Source organism: Nyctereutes procyonoides, unplaced genomic scaffold, assembly GCF_905146905.1.
Source record: "Nyctereutes procyonoides isolate TBG_1078 unplaced genomic scaffold, NYPRO_anot_genome, whole genome shotgun sequence".
Lineage (NCBI taxonomy): Eukaryota > Metazoa > Chordata > Mammalia > Carnivora > Canidae > Nyctereutes > Nyctereutes procyonoides.
The window spans coordinates 85,096,695-85,112,449 of NW_026575146.1; the positions used below are offsets into that span (position 1 = coordinate 85,096,695).

At 51.4% G+C, this 15,755-nt stretch overlaps 2 protein-coding genes across 2 annotated transcripts in view; one reads left to right on the forward strand and one right to left on the reverse strand.

The window, feature by feature from the left end:
• GPATCH1 (G-patch domain containing 1) overlaps nucleotides 1-4,900 on the reverse strand; it is a 43,343-nt gene extending 38,443 nt beyond the window's left edge. The window contains exon 1 of the mRNA XM_055311697.1: nucleotides 4,668-4,900. Within this exon, the coding sequence (XP_055167672.1) occupies nucleotides 4,668-4,740 (73 nt within the window). The 5' untranslated portion in view covers nucleotides 4,741-4,900. The remainder of the gene's footprint in view (nucleotides 1-4,667) is intronic.
• A 9,140-nt stretch (nucleotides 4,901-14,040) lies between these two features.
• The window catches only part of RHPN2 (rhophilin Rho GTPase binding protein 2), a 56,646-nt gene continuing 54,931 nt past the window's right edge, over nucleotides 14,041-15,755 (forward strand). Inside the window, exon 1 of the mRNA XM_055311125.1 lies at nucleotides 14,041-14,122. Within this exon, the coding sequence (XP_055167100.1) occupies nucleotides 14,054-14,122 (69 nt within the window). The 5' untranslated portion in view covers nucleotides 14,041-14,053. The remainder of the gene's footprint in view (nucleotides 14,123-15,755) is intronic.

A 15,755-nucleotide genomic window follows, 5' to 3' on the forward strand; every position in this document is an offset into this window, starting at 1 on the left:
TTTTTTTATCAAGCTTCTTTATAGTTCCAAGACAATTATAGATATTTCTTATTCATATTTAGACATAACATTTTAGCAAGAATGGACTGATTACCACTAAATTCCATCACATAACTAAATTACATGGTGGTGGGAGGTGGGGTTTCAAACAGATGGAGGTAAACTCTACTGGTAGCACTGGAGGCAAGTCGCTGGGCTGGCACATGGCATGCAGAGATCTGTGACAAAAGGAACATTTCTGTATCTCTTCTAGAACTTCAGAGCATCCCAAGTCCAGATTTTTCACTTGATATTGCCCATTCTCCCCAAATCTTAAGAGTTTCTGTATTTCTTGCAATCTCCTGATTCCATAGTTAGTGCTCTTTAAACTTACTCCTTCTCCTGCTCTGCTGAACAGAGGTAAGTTGCTACAACACATAAGCAAAAAGGAACTTAATAACGTCCAAAAGTTCCTTAGGTTTAAACTTCCAGGCACAAATTACTGCCTAATTTCATCAACTGCAAATCAGAATTCTGAATCTATTTAAAACAAAAAGTAACCATCAAGTTATTTTCAAATACTCAACACAGAAAGCAAGTTATATGGCAGTTAAAGGCACAGAGCTGCGAGTCACAGCGCTCTCACCCCACCTTCACCAGTACCAGGACTTCAGTCTGACTTTTCTATGCCTCGATTTCCTCATCCATAAAATCGGGGTAATGCAAATAGTTAATAGTTATTTCATATAGTTGTTATGCAAATTGAGGAAGATAATGCCTATAAAGCATTTAGCAAGAAGAGAGATACACAATAAACTAATAAAAATAAAATACAAGCTGCCATTATTATTATATACAGAAGGTAAGCCCATGTGTACCTGTTTTTTCAATAATTAAGGCAGTTACTACTTTTGGAAGATGGAACAAAAAGTAGAGGAACTTCTAGCCTCATAATCCTAAATTCTTACTGGTAGCTTGTGAGGTCTTTAAAGTCATTTCTGGAGTATAACCCACAGCAGGACAGTCAAGAGCTCAGGTCCTGAAGACCAGGAGAGCTGGGTTCAAATCCCCCTACCCTACCACTTGCTAGCTTTGTGAACTTGGCCAAGTTACTCGATCTCTCCGAGCCTCAGCCTCTACAACTGTAGAAGTCGAGTAATAAACAGAACCTACCAGCTGGGGTGGTGCACACGCAGAGACCTGGGCATAGTCAAGGTCATAGCAAAGCTCAGTTAATACCAGCTCCAATCTCACTTCACTCTAAAAAACTGAATGACAACCTGGGTCCCATCCTCCAAGATTTTCACTGTTTCTAAGAAATGCATTACACACAATCCACCACCACTCGTGCACCTGACATGATTCTTGGCTAAGGTGGGGTTTCTCCACTTCACTATTTATTGGCAGTTTGTACTGGATAATTCTTTGCTGTGGAATGTCCTGTGCACTGTAGGATGTTTAGCAGCATCCCTGGCCTGGAACAGCAGATGCCAGCCAGTAAGCATTGCTCCCCCACCCAGCACGACAACCCAAAATGTCTTCAGACATTGCCAAACGCCCACCGAGGGGCAAAATCAGCCCCGATTGAGAACCACTGGGTTAAGGTGAGAGGGCAGCACCTGCCACGCTAGGTGCTAGGTGCTATTCCTGCCCGGTTCTCAAGGTGCTCTTAATGGGGACGGGGAGATAAGATCTGCAGACAGCTAAGTGGAACCTGTGGGGGCAGATAATGAGGGCCGGCCAGCATGGCCAGCCGGCTCCCATAGTGCTCATGAGGAGGAGGCGCCACCTCTAATCACATCAGGAGAAAACTCCAGGGAGGAGGTGACATTTTAGCCAGGCCCTCTTATAATTACTACTACTAATAACGACTAATCCCTTCCTTTCACACATATTATCTCATTCATCATACCTGATAAGGATGCCCTGATTAAGTAACTGCCAATGTCCACAGCTAATAAGCACAAAGGTGAAACCAGATCTCAGTTCCGCTTCCAAGCCAGGGATACCACCCATACTACCCTTCGCCGTGGAAGCAGCCCTGTACTAGACCCTGGGTGTAGAAAACTAAACACAACTCTGTCCCTGTCTCCGGGCTTATGTACCTACGGGTCTGTGTGTGACAGGTCGGCCACTGTCTCTTCACCAGTAAACCCTTCTGTCAGGGCCAGCAACTTTAATTAAGTAGTGGAGTCCCTCCTCTACCAATGGTTGTCCAACCTGTCACTGACACTTCAAAGCAGAAGCACAAGTGATTATTGGTTTGGTGTGTTATACTGTAAAGTGTACTCAGTGCATTTACACTTCAAAGTGCATAGGAAACAATGACTCAATCTTCAAAAACTGCCAATGCTGAGAAGTTATAAAGAATGATCTTAGACCCAGGTGGGGGAGGGGAGTGGTCTACAAACCCAATTTCAAAAGCATGATAAGGCCATTAGGCTTCATTTCAGATTCTGTGCATCATTGAAGAGGAAAAATTAGAAAAAATGTAGGTTGAATGGTTGATGGCTTACAATATGTCACTCACAAGGAAACAGGTGTGAGACCAGAAATACAGAAATGTGTAAATGGCTGCCCAACCAGGCTGGGATAACCTCCATCCGTGCATATTTAACCCCTGCCCTTTTCCTGCGTAGTGACATCTAACCGGTTTTCAAGGGGTCCACCCTACCCTCTCAGGCTTCTCTGCCAACTTGTGTAGACTATTTCCTGTCTACATCACTTAAGTCAGCACTTGATAACCTTGTACTTTTGTTCCCAGTGAGATTTGAAACTCCTCTAATACAGGATCTTTGGGATGCCCGGGGGGCTCAGCGGTTGAGCGTCTGCCTTCAGCTCAGCTCCTGATCCCCAGGTCCTGGGATCGAGTCTCACATCAGGCTCCCTGCATGGAGCCTGCTTCTCTCTCTGCCTATGTGTCTGCCTCTCTCTGTGTGTCTCTCATGAATAAGTAAATAAAATCTTAAAAAAAAAAATACAGGATCTTTGTCAACAAATTGAGATCATGAGGTAATGCGTTTGCCGGTGAAGCTGATGTGATCTTAGCTTGTATTCGAGAACTACAATCTAGAACGAAGGACATACTAATGGTAGCCCTGCTCTACCCACACTCTGGTCCCATAGTTGGAGGAAAGGCTCCGACACATTGAGGTTTCAAGGACTTTTAACTGAATATATTAGAGGATGTCGATAGAGTGTAGGACGGAGATGTCTTAGAAGAAATGCAAGAGCTGTCTTCAAACACAGAAGAAGCTTTCAGGAGACTAGTGTCCCTCTGTGTTTTGTAAGCAGAGGGTAGAAGTAGGGCCAGCGTCTGGCAAAAGTTGTTTGTTTTTTTTTTTTTTAAGATTTTATTTATTTATTCATTCGAGACATAGAGAGAGAGAGGCAGAGACACAGGCAGAGGGAGAAGCAGGCTCCGGGCAGGGAGCCGGATCGCGGGACTTGATCCCAGGACGCCGGGGTCTCGCCCTGACCCGAAGGCAGATGCTCCACCGCTGAGCCATCCAGGGATCCCCCCAAAAGTTTCTAATGCTTAGAACTGCTTGTAGGGAACACAGGGGTCATCAGCGGATAGTACCTAAGTACAACTGACCTGACAAGATGTGGTCAGGGTGGGAAATAAGATCCGAAGCACAGGAGGCCTGCAAGGGACTCCTGACCACCTATGTCCTTCCCACAGGGCTAAGCACTGCCATCAGCCCTTACTGGGCGCTCAGCACGCCGCTGAACAAACCAAGCCATTAAGGGATCAGAACGGAACCACACCGGGGCGAGAGCCTTACCTCCCCTCGCCCCCGCCCCCACGTCCCACCAGCAAGTCCAGACCGCTCTGCCTTCAACCCAAACCCAAACCCAAACCCAAACCCGGACCACCACCTGTCCCCGCCACCGCCAACACCCCAGTCCAAGCCATCCTCGGCTCCAGACTTCTGTTTACCATCTCCCTCCTTCGGTCTTGCCCACCACCCCCAACTCACCTACCCCCCCCCCAAAATCTTAATATTGGGGAATAATCATACACACGTACATCTCTCCCTCGTGTGAAACCCCGCAATGGGGCAGCCCGGGTGGCTCAGCGGTTGAGCGCCTGCCTTCTGCCCAGGGCGTGACCCCTGGGTACCGGGATCGAGTCCCACAGGGGGCCCCCGCATGGAGCCTGCTTCTCCTCCCTCTGCCTGTGTCTCTGCCTCTGTGTGTGTCTCTCATGAATAAATAATAAAATCTTAAAAAACAAACAAACAAAAAAAAACCCCGCAATTGCTCCTCTACAGGGAGCGGAATCCAAGACACCCCAGAGGTGCGGAGCAGGTGCAGCCCCCGCCTCTGACGTCATCCCCGCCCCGCCCGTGACGCCATCTCCCCGCGCCTGTGACGTCATCCCGCCCGCGCCGGCGGCTCCACCCACAGCGGTCCCGACTCCGGGGGTTGTGCGGTCGCTGCTCCCTCCACCCCATCGGCCCCCGGCTTCAAGTCCGACCTCGGTCGCCCTGGCCGCCCCCCGCCCCACGCGAGCCCGCTCCGCCCTCCTGCTTCCCGGCCCTCCGGGGTCTCCCAGCCGCCCCTGCAGACCCTGAGCCCGCGCAGCACCCGGGACCGCACGAGGCGCGGCACAGGGCGGAGCGCGTCTCCGCCGAGCCCGGGGTCTGTTTCCCACGGAGCCCGGCGGCCAGTGCGGCCCGCACCTTCTTCCAGCGGCTCCAGGCCTGTCCCGTAGCTGACCAGGTCCTCGTCGCTGTCGCCATCCGGCGCCGCCATCGCGCTCCCTCCCGGGCCCCGCCCCCTCGCGACGGAAGCCTCGAAGGGCCAAACCCCGCAGCCCTTTCTGCTCCGCGGAGCCGAGGAGGCCGGGGTCTGCGTCCGGGCGTGCAAAGTCGTCGCGGGCGAGCCAGGCCCGGCAGCCGCGACGCCCCATCCTACGTCCGCAGGAGGCGCCTGGGACGAGCTGGACGCCGCCCCGAAGTCCCGCCGCGGGGCTGGCCCTGGGGGACGTGGACGTCGGCTCCGCCCCGCCGCCTGCACCTGTTGGCCCCCGACCCCCTCTCCCCGCCTGCAACCTCGCAGCGCACCTCCACCCCACCCCCACCCGCCACCTGCTTGCAAGGTGCCTGAGCTTCCCGGGGCGCGCACGCACGCGCGCTTTGTGCAGGTCGCTCCGAGGCTGGCACAGGTGCAGTCCTCCCAAACCTCTGCAAGGATTCAGGGACCTGGAGCTGCACTGTGCATGGTTAAGGCGGCTCGGGGGGGGGGGGGGGGAGGGGAGGGGGGAGGGGAGGGGAGATGGAGATGAAAGAACATGGGGAAGAAGACTAAAAAGAAGACAAGGCTCGGGAGAAGAGGAAAGGAAGGAAGGAAGGAAAAAAGAAAGAAAGAAAGAGAAAGAAAGAAAAGGAAAGAAGAAAGGGAGGGAGGGAGGAAGACTAAAAAGAGAGAAGACAAGGCTCGGGAGAAAAAAGAAAGGAAAAAAAAAAAGAAAAAGGGGGAAGAAGACTAAAAGAAAGGAGCCAAGAAAGCGGAAACAAAAAGCCACAGGATTGGCACAAGGCTGCGGTGAGGTGGGGTGGGGATGCTCAGGACGTCCCTATTGAACCTAAAGCGAGAGCCCTGCCTCCGCTGGGCTGCTGTAATCCCACTCCCAAACTCCTTTTTACAGAAGGGAAACACGAAGCTCAGCTTACTGGGGGGGGGGGGGGGGTGAGGTTGAGATGAAAACCAGATCTGGAAGCCCAGGTTTTCAAAATGAGGGTCAGAAGTTGGCATGAGTCAGAATCACCAGGATGTCGTTAAAAAATCCCCTTTACATCGCCCTGGGCTTCCAAATCGGGATCTCTGGGAGTGGGGCTGGTGCGTGGGCGCTCACCCTCAGCGCTGTCTGTTTTCAGGGCCTTTGCATTCACTGTTCCTCTGGCTTGGAATGTCCTTCTCCCAGATGCCACATGACTCACTCCCTCACCTTCTTCAGTTATCTGCTTAGAGCTTCTCTGACCCTATTTTGAAAACAGCCTCTATTTTCTGCTGTGCTCAGTGGGCAGTCTGCTTCTTCCTCTTCCCCCTGTGCACAAGAGCAGGGTCACTCTTGCTCTCAAATAAAACACGATCTTTTAAAGAATTTTAAAGAAAACAAACCTATTTTGCTACACTCCTTATCATTCCCTACCCCACTTTACATTTTTTCCAGGACACTTATCACCTTTAACACGCCGTATAATTTGATACACTTATTTATTATGTCTATTGTCTTTCTCTCTGTATCGAAACTATAAGCTCCACAAGGACATAGATTCGGACCGATTTTTCTTATTTTCTTTGCTGTATCCTCGGAGCTTACAACAGTGCTTGGCACATGGTAAGCACTGAATAAATAATTTTGAAAAAAAAAAGGGATGAATAGTTAAATAAATCATGGTACATGATTTTAAAAACAAAAGGCGTTTTTAAAACAAGTTTTAAAAATAGCCACGGTATTGTTTGACATCTCCCATTGAGAATAGAGTCTGTGTCCCCTCCCACTGAATGTAGGTTCCCGGACCAAAAGATTTACAGTGAGGGGCACCAGGTGGTTTAAGTCTATTAAGCATCTGCCTTTGGCTCAGGTCATGATCCTGGGGTTCTGGGATTGAGCCCCACATCCTGCTCGGTGGGGAGGCTGCTTCTCCCTTTCCCTCTGCTGCTCCCCCTGCTTGTGGGTTCTCTGTCAGATAAGTACATAAAATCTTTTTAAAAAATAAAATATTCAGGGATCCCTGGGTGGCGCAGCGGTTTGGCGCCTGCCTTTGGCCCAGGGCGCGATCCTGGAGACCCGGGATCGAGTCCCACGTCGGGCTCCCGGTGCATGGAGCCTGCTTCTCCCTCTGCCTGTGTCTCTGCCTCTCTCTCTCTCTCTCTCTCTGTGACTATCGTAAATAAATAAATAAAAAACCTTTAAAAAAAAAAATAAAATAAAATATTCAAAACATTACAGTGAAAGTGATAATATTACATCTCCCTTACCCAAGCTTTAAAAGAAACTTGCAGATTCGGTTTGGGATGCTGGCCCTGGGAACCCAACCTCCCTGCTGTGAGGAAGCCCAGACCACAAGGAGAGGCTTTGTGTAGCTATGTGACCTACAGGCCCCAAGCCCCAGGCCCTAGGCCCCAGTTAAAGGTCAGCACCACTGGCCAGATACACGAGGGAGGGATATTTAAAATATCTCCAGTTCCAACAACCGCCACCGGCCTGCAGCTACATAAGAGGCCTGGAACAAGACCTCCTGGCTGAGTTCAGTCACCTCCTGGAACCATGAGAGATAACAATAAAATAATTGTTCTTATTTCAAGCCATTATGATTTGGGGTCATTTGTTAACAGCAATAGGGAACTGGAACAACATATATGATGGAAGAGTATAAAACATTAAAAAAAAAAGTTCTGGGGAAACAAAACAGAATTTAAAAATAAAATTAAATAAAGTGTCGGTGAGGAATGATCTCCAACATGTGTTGTTAAATGAGCAAAACGGGGTGAGACAGAGTAGGCGGGGTACTGCCAGTAATATTGAAAGAAAACACAAATAGCCAAATTTATTGTGGCTCTTGTACCCACAGTGTGGATACGTTCACATAGACATTGCAACATGCATCATGTATCTCCAGTAAACTCCTCAAAGAAACCAGTAACAATGCTGGCCCACCCATCAAAGGAAACCAGGTAGCTACATCCCTGGGGGTTTTTCCCCCCAATTTTCCAAAACATTTTTATGTCAGTGGCTTGGTTTTGGTTTTCAGTGTGTATATTAGTATGTACTAATACTAAAGGCATCATTTTTTCTTGAAGCCCCACAGGACCCTGGGGTTATTTGCCCATCAACTGCCATTGTGAGTATAAACGTCAATATTGACAATAAGGAAGATTGGTGGCTAATCCATTCACCCAGACAAATCATGAAGGTCCATGATTTTATTTCTAAATTACTCCACCCTATTTTCTTACAGTTTATAGATTCTAACGAGGCAAGAAAAACCCAATAAGGTCGTTATTGAGAGTTTTACTCAATTGGATTCCTGACAATCATTAGCATTTGGTAAAATGATAATCATCACTTTCTGATTCCTGATTGCTGAGGTTCAGGACGACAAAGGCCTTTCAAGGTCTCGGCACTTTCCTCAAAGAGTGACTCTCAGTTGTCTGCTCGGTATTTTTAGGGTGACTGGATCCTCCATATGTGACCCTGGTCACCTACAACCTCATACTCCTGATTCTTGTCAGCAGGAACCCAGAGGCAACGTGTTTTATGCAAACTGTGCTAGCCTAAACACCACAGACCCTTCCTTTCTTACTTAGACATGCAAAAAGAGACAAATCTCAGAATCTTATCAGGAAACTGCAGATAGGAAGATGTGCTGAGTCACCTGGGTATGGAGTAATTCCTTCCTCATGGTCCATACGTCTATGCAGGTAGTGGGATGGTCATTCGTGACATACCAAGAAGAAAGCTGCTTTATGAGCTTTGGAATTGACAACATTCATTTTCCCCCATTGTGTCTCCTTATTGAGATGTCACATATAGGGGTGCCTGGGTGGCTCAGTCAGGTAAGCATCCGACTCTTGGTTTCAGCTCAGGTCATGATATCATGGGTCTTGGGATGGAGCCCCAAGGCAGGCTCCACACTCAGATGGAAGTCGGCTTGAAGATTCTCTCCCTCTGTCCCTCCCCCTACTTGATGGAGTGTGCATGTGCACACACGCTCTCGCTGTTTCTCAAATAAATAAATAAATCTTTAAAAGAGACATATCACATATATACAGAAAGGTGTATGAATCATAAACACAAAGATCTATTCATTTTCACCAAATAACCACATTCATGTAACAAAAAGCAGATCAAGAAATAGAAATTTTCCAGAGTCGCAGAAGCGATAGTCCCACTAATTTTGTTTGCTTTATTCTTTATATAAAATGGAATCATACGGTATTTTCTGGTGTCTTTTGTCAATAATATATATACATATATATATATATTTTAAGATTTTATTTATTTTCATGAAAGACACACACAGAGAGAGGCAGAGACACAGGCAGAGGGAGAAGCAGGCTTCCTGCAGGGAGCCCGACGAGGGGCTCCATCCCAGAACCCTGGGATCACCAACTAAGCCAAAGGCAGATGCTCATCCACTGAGCCACCCAGGTGCCCCTCCTGTACATGTTTTATGATGAACACAACACATGCCTGCATTTCTATGGTGTGATGTAGTGTTGTACATGGTATAGCTCATGACTTCTGAGCCTCTGCTTCTTCCTCTGTAAAATGGGGATGGTAAAGTACTCATCCCATAGGGTTGTGGGAGGACCACTGAGATCATGCACACAAAATGCATACATAGCACAGTGCCTGCCATAGTAAGTATGTAATAAACAGCTGCTACATGTAAGACCATAGTTTATAACTAGGAAAACTGAAGCCACAAGGGGGTTATAGGATCTGGCCAACGTGACTCAGTAGCAGGGCCTGCCAAGCCTGATGTGGCCTCTGTAGTTGGTGCACTTCCATGGCACCATATGGCTTCAGTTTCTACGAATTTTTATTTTTTTAAAGGTTTTATTTACTTATTTGACAGAGATTGAGAGAGAGGAAGAGAGAGAGAGAGAGAGAGAGAGAGAGAGAATACAAGCAGGGGGAGCGGCAGGCAGAGGGAGAGGGAGAAGCAGGCTCCTCAGTGAGCCAAAGGATCATGGGGATCATGACCTGAGCCAAAGGCAGACACTTAGCCAACGGAGCCACCCAGGTGCCCCCAGTTTCTAAGAATTTTTATTTTTATTTATTTTTTTAAAGATTATTTATTTATTTATTCATGATAGACACACACACACAGAGGCAGAGACGCAGGCAGAGGGAGGAGCAGGCTCCATGCAGAGAGTCTGATGTGGGACTCGATCCTGGGACTCCAGGATCACACCCTGGGCAGAAGGCAGGCACTTAAACCGCTGAGCCACCCAGGCTGCCCAGTTTCTAAGAATTTTTAAATAAAAATTGCAAAATCTGGTCTATAATTTACAATGAATTTTAGTCATGTAAGGATTATCTTGTAACTTCTGCTTTTAATTCAGCCCATTTCATAGGATTCTCCAAGAGGAGATATATATCAGAGAAGCCAATGATTCTTTTTGTCAACAAGCAGGTATTAGGTGGTGGGATTTGTGTTTTACTTGGAGGAACTGGGTTCCTGGACAGCCAACCACTGACCTCAGCCAGAGGGTAATGTGGGGATTTGACAAAACAGTTGTTTGCAGGTCAGGTTTTAACCTTTTGCCTATTTCAGAAATTCCCACCCCAACTCTTTTGTTAGGAGCACAGGGGCTCCTTGGTGGTTCTTACGATGCATACCACCAGCGGGTTGACAAATGGAAGGTTCCATGTTACTCTCCCATTGGGTCAGCAACATCAATTCTCATTTCCTGATCATAGCGGGATCAGAGATATGGGGTTCAGGCCATGGGCCCCCCCTGTAATGAGCCATGAGAACGATTGAGATACCTGATCATTGCACAGCCCCACGGAGAGACACTCAGAAAAGTACTCCTTTTCCTCTGTGGATGCCCAGGAGATAGCCTGAGGGTGGGCTGGTGTGTTTTTAACACTATGCTTCTTTCTCTTGCTCTTCTTTTTGATTAAAAAAGCAGCTTCAGAAGGCAATGGTATCAGGCTATATTAAGTAACAGATTTTGGTTTTCACCGTATTCACTTTTTTTTTTTTTTTTAAAGAGAGAGAGTGCACACATGAACGGGGAGGGTGTGGGGGGGGAGGGAGAGGAAGAGAGAATCTCAAGCAGGCTCCACCTCAGTGAGGAGCCCCACGTGGGGCTTGCTTCTATGACTGAGAGATCACAACCTGAGTGGGGAGATCATGACCTGAGCCGAAACCAAGAGCCCAAAGCTGAACTGATTGAACCACCCAGGTGCTCCTGTACTCACTTTTGTTTTGTTTTGTTTTTAAGATTTTATTTGAGAGAGAGACAGCATGCAAGCAGTGGGAGGGGCAGAGGGAGAGGGACGGAGACTTTCAAGCAGGCTCCACCTCAGTAAGAAGCCCCACATGGGGATCCATCCTGGACCCTGAGATCATGATCTTTGCCAAAGAAGTCAGAGCCACCCAGGCGCTCCCCCTGTTTCACTTTTATGTGTATCTAACCCATAGGGCAAAGTACCTCTGGTTTCCCACTTAATGGTTATGACATAGTTGTCTTTTCAAATAAACTTTGTTTAAATAAAGTAATTCCTTTTTTTTAAAGATTTTATTTATTTATTCATGAGAGACACACAGAGAGAGGCAGAGACACAGGCAGAGGGAGACGCAGGCTCCCTGTGAGGAGCCCAATGTGGGACTCGATCCTAGGACCCCAGAGATCACACTCTGAGCCGAAGGCAGACACACTCAACCCCTGAGCCATCCAGGCGCCCCTTAAATGAGTAATTTTAAGGAAGACTGTTAAGTCAGTAATAGTGTGACACATAGATGTGCCATTGGAGGACATATGTGGACAAATGTGACATCGTTCATATATGTGACACATATATGGACAAAGGCAATTGGAGTTTCAAGGTGGTAGGAGATGACAAAAATCTGAATGTGATAGGGAATGACTAAAGCCATTGAATCAAAACCGATCTTAGAGCCACTAACAGGGAGTGTGCCCTTGCCTACTTCTCCTAGCTGAACCTTGGTCTTCTGGGTCAAATGGAAATTATTTCATCCTTTCATTTGCAGAAGGATCATGAAAATGAAACATAATCTCTGTGAACTTTCTGGCTAGAGCAGAGGTTCTGTTATTAACTTTATTATTGTTAGTAGTAAGAGAGTGACCTGCCACCCTAAGCTCCCTGAAACGGAAGGGACTGTTTTTAAACTCCCAGCATGGAGGGCACCTGGGTGGCTCAGTGGTTGAGCGTCCGCCTTTGGCTCAAGGTCCTGATCTCGGGGTCCTGGGATCCAGTCCCACATGGGGCTCCCCACGGGAGCCCGCTTCTCCTTCTGCCTGGGTCTCTGCCTCTCTCTGTGTCTCTCATGAGTAAATAAATAAAATCTTAAAAAACAAAACAAACAAACCCTCCCCAGCCCGGGCATGGTGCCTTTCCAGGGCAATGGATTTATTATAGGATGACCAACATAGGTTGACATTAGTTTAAGATTCATTTCTCACCTTAAGAGATTCAGGGAGTTTTTGCATCAGTCAGAGCGTCCCAAACACCTGTCCTAGCCCTGAACTGGTTAGGACTCTTCAGATTCTTTTTGTTTTTTGTTTTTTTTAGAATCAAAACAGTCCTTTCTGGAAATGCCTCTTCTTGTGCGGCACCTCAAAATCTGCCCGCAGTGATGAGAAGGGTGTTTTGTTTTTTGTTTTAGGGGTTCTTTTTGTTTTTTTGTGTGTGGTTGGTTGTATTGTTTGTTTTTGTTTTGCATTTGCTTGATCATTAGTCCTTGATTGTTGCCACTATTTATTTTAAAACTCTTTAACATGCAACAGAACTACTTGTGATTATTTGGAGTTTATCTTCCTAATAAATATACTTCAAAAAATATATACTTCTTTTAAAAAAATCAATAAAACTCTTGAACAACTCCTGATGCACACACTTGCCCTCCTTTTTCTCCGCTGCTCCCCACCCCAGTTTTTTTTCTTTTGTTTTTGGAGAGAAGGAAATAGTTGGCTCGCTTTGAAAGCAGATTGTGTTCTGTTCTACCTGTGACACCTATGGCGACGGCCGAACGCAGCAGGAGCTGCGCTTAAGCGGCCCCCGGTTGGGGGAGGGGTTAGGGACCGCACGACCTCGGTGGGAGGGGCGGGGCTCCCCGGGCGGAGGGCTTCCTGCTCCCGCCTCAGGGCCTGGGCTCTGGGACCGCCCGGCATCTGCCCCCGGAGGCCACGGGTCAACGGGGCGTCGGTGGGTGGGACGGTGGTGTGAGTCCAGGGGTCCCCCTTTCGCTCCTAAGCCAGCCTAAGGGCTTTAAGATGCACTTGTCGCAATAGCTTTGGCCAGTTCGAAAGAGCACGACCTGACCCCATTTTGCAGCTGAGAAAACTGAGGTCCCAAGTGGTAGTTAAAGGCACCCCAGGACATCCGCCGGGTCTCTCAGGCACAAGACTCTCTGGGGCTCCCCCAGCGCGGGGCGCGACCCCAGGGATCCGCCGAGGCTCCGCGGCGAGGGTGGGGGAATAATGGGGTTGCCCGCCACGCCGGCAGGTCTGAGTGGCCAAGCTAAGGCCTGCAGGGCCCCCGACAGGGTCCCGGGCCCCCGAGCCGGGCGCTGTTCCTGACCGCTCGGCCCAGGGTCCAGCAGGCACTCCCGCCGCGCCCTCTCGGTCCCCGAGCATCCTCCTCCTCCAGGGAGGGGGCACGACTTCATCGGGGCGCACCGCACGCCCCCCGGGGCTCCAGACAGGGCGCCGGGCCCCCAGCTGCGGGCTCGCTGCGGCCTCGGAGGCCCCGGCCCGCCTCTGCGCCCCAGGGCTGACAGCAGCATCGGAGCCCGGATTAGGGCCGCGAGGCTCCGAGAAAGCGAGCGAGGCGCCGGGGGGCCCCAGGTCTCCCCGCCGCGAGCCTCGGGCCCGGGGCGCGGCTCCGCCTGGCCAATCCGGAGCCGGGGGCGGGGCCGGGGGCGGGGCCGCGGCGGACCCGGCCGGGCCTCCAGGCTCCGGGCCTATCCTGGGGCGGAGCTGCAGGCGGGGGCGTGGCCGGGGCGTGGCCTCGGCGGACCGGGCCGGGACTCCAGGCTCCGGGCCTGCCCTGGGGCGGAGCTGCAGGCGGGGGGCGGGGCAGGGGGGGGCAGGGGCGGGGCCTCGGCGGACCGGGCCGGGACTCCAGGCTCCGGGCCTGCCCTGGGGCGGAGCTGCAGGCGGGGGCGTGGCCGGGGGCGTGGCCGGGGGCGGGGCCTCGGCGGACCGGGCCGGGACTCCAGGCTCCCCGTCTGCCCTGGAGCGGAGCTGCAGGGGCGGGGCGGGGCGGGGCGGGGCAGGGCGGGGGCGGGTCCGGGCGCCCTCCCGGGCGGACGCGCGGCGGAGCCTGGCTCAGTCTGCCCTCCGCGCTTGCACCGACAGCATGACGGACGCGCTGCTGCCCGCGGCCGCCCAGCCGCTGGAGAAGGAGAGCGACGGCTACTTTCGGAAGGTGGGAGGCCTGGGGTGGGCGGGGGCCTGCGGAGAGCTCCAGCCCTCCCGCTCCCAGGCCGCGGAGGGCGCAGCGGGAGCGCGCGGCCGGGGTCGACCAGGCCGGGAGGGGAGGGGGAGGGAGGGGGAGGGGGAGGGGGCGCCCGGGCCTGGGGCGGGCCGGGCCGGGCCGGGCCGGGCGGAGGCTCCGGGGAGGGCCGGGGCGGCCGGGTACCCGGCGGCGCAGTCCCGGTGTTTCTGGGGCCGGGGGCGGGGAGCGGCGCGTGGGGCTGCCCCGCGCAGGTGGCGGCGGAGGCTGGAGGCCAGGAGGGGTCCCCGTGGCCGCCCCGGCCGGCGACCCCGAGCGTCCGGGGAAGCGATCAAGCCCCCGTTTTGGGATTTGCCGCGGCCTTGGCGGCACTTTGGGGTCGAGCCCACCTTGGACCCGGGCGCTCGGGGCGCGGGTGGAGCTAAAGGGACCACCCCGGGTGGCTGGGCGTTCTCCTCTTGCCTCCAGGACGCTTCCAGTGTCCGCTTCTTCGACTTCCAGAAGGCGGGGAGAGCTGTAGGTGGGAGGTGACCTCGCGCGTTGCCCTCCTTGCTGCCCCGAGCCCCCGGGGAGGGCGTGCACGCTGCAGGCGGGAGGGCGCGGCCTCGCCCCTGCTCCCTTAGCGCCGGAGCGGATTTACCTGCTTGTTGGAGAGACCCGCCGGGAGTGCGGCCTCCCGGGAGGTGGGTGCGACCCCGCGACCCTCACTGGGTCCTGGGTCCTGGGTCCTGGGTCCTGGGTCCTGGGATCGCAGGTCCTGGGATCGCAGCCCTGCAGCCCTGTCCCTCAAAAGCCAGCCCAGGCCGCACGGCGGGGGCGCTGCGGTGCCCGCAGGTGGCCAGGCCTGCGGTGCAAAGATGCTTTGGAACCCGGAGACGCGGTGACACTGCCTCCTTGGAGGTTCTAGCGAGTCTAAAAATAGCCTCTGGAGGTTAGCCAGGTTTGACTGAGTAGGTTGAGATTGTTGGGTTGTTTTTGTGTGTGTGTGGTTTTTTTTTTTTTTTTATATATATAACTTATAGGACAGAAGGCAGAGTGCCTAATTATAAATAGGGAAGTGAAACTGCTTCCCACAGGACAATCAATTCTTAATTGTTCAAAGCCTAACGACCCAGTGGGTTAATGATCTTGGCATCTTCCTTCTTCCACGTGACCCAGCCTTTGGGCTTTTGCTCTTGGGTGAGCAGGGGCCCCAGGGGATGGGCAGGAAAGGAGGGGAACTAGAAACAGGTGAGGGTGCAGTGGGAAAAATTTTTTGGTTAAATTGCTTTTAGCATTAAAAAAAAAGAGAGAGAGAGTAGTTTTAAGGTATATTTAAGTTCAAAGATGTCATCATGGAATTACAGGATTATAACTTCTAATTATGTGTGGCATTTGGGACAGAGGATCACAGGCCATGGAATTGCAGAAGGAGGTGGGGCCTGGGAATCCCTAGATCTTGGTCCTAAGGCCCCCGGAACCTGAATGCCACCCTGACAAAATTCCTGTGTAGCCTCCAGCAATTTATTGTCTCTTCCCAGGACTTCATTTCCTCCCTGAATCATTTGTACTCTCACCAGGTGCAAGTTTGTACCCACAGCAGCATTTGGGGGAAATGACAGAGGGA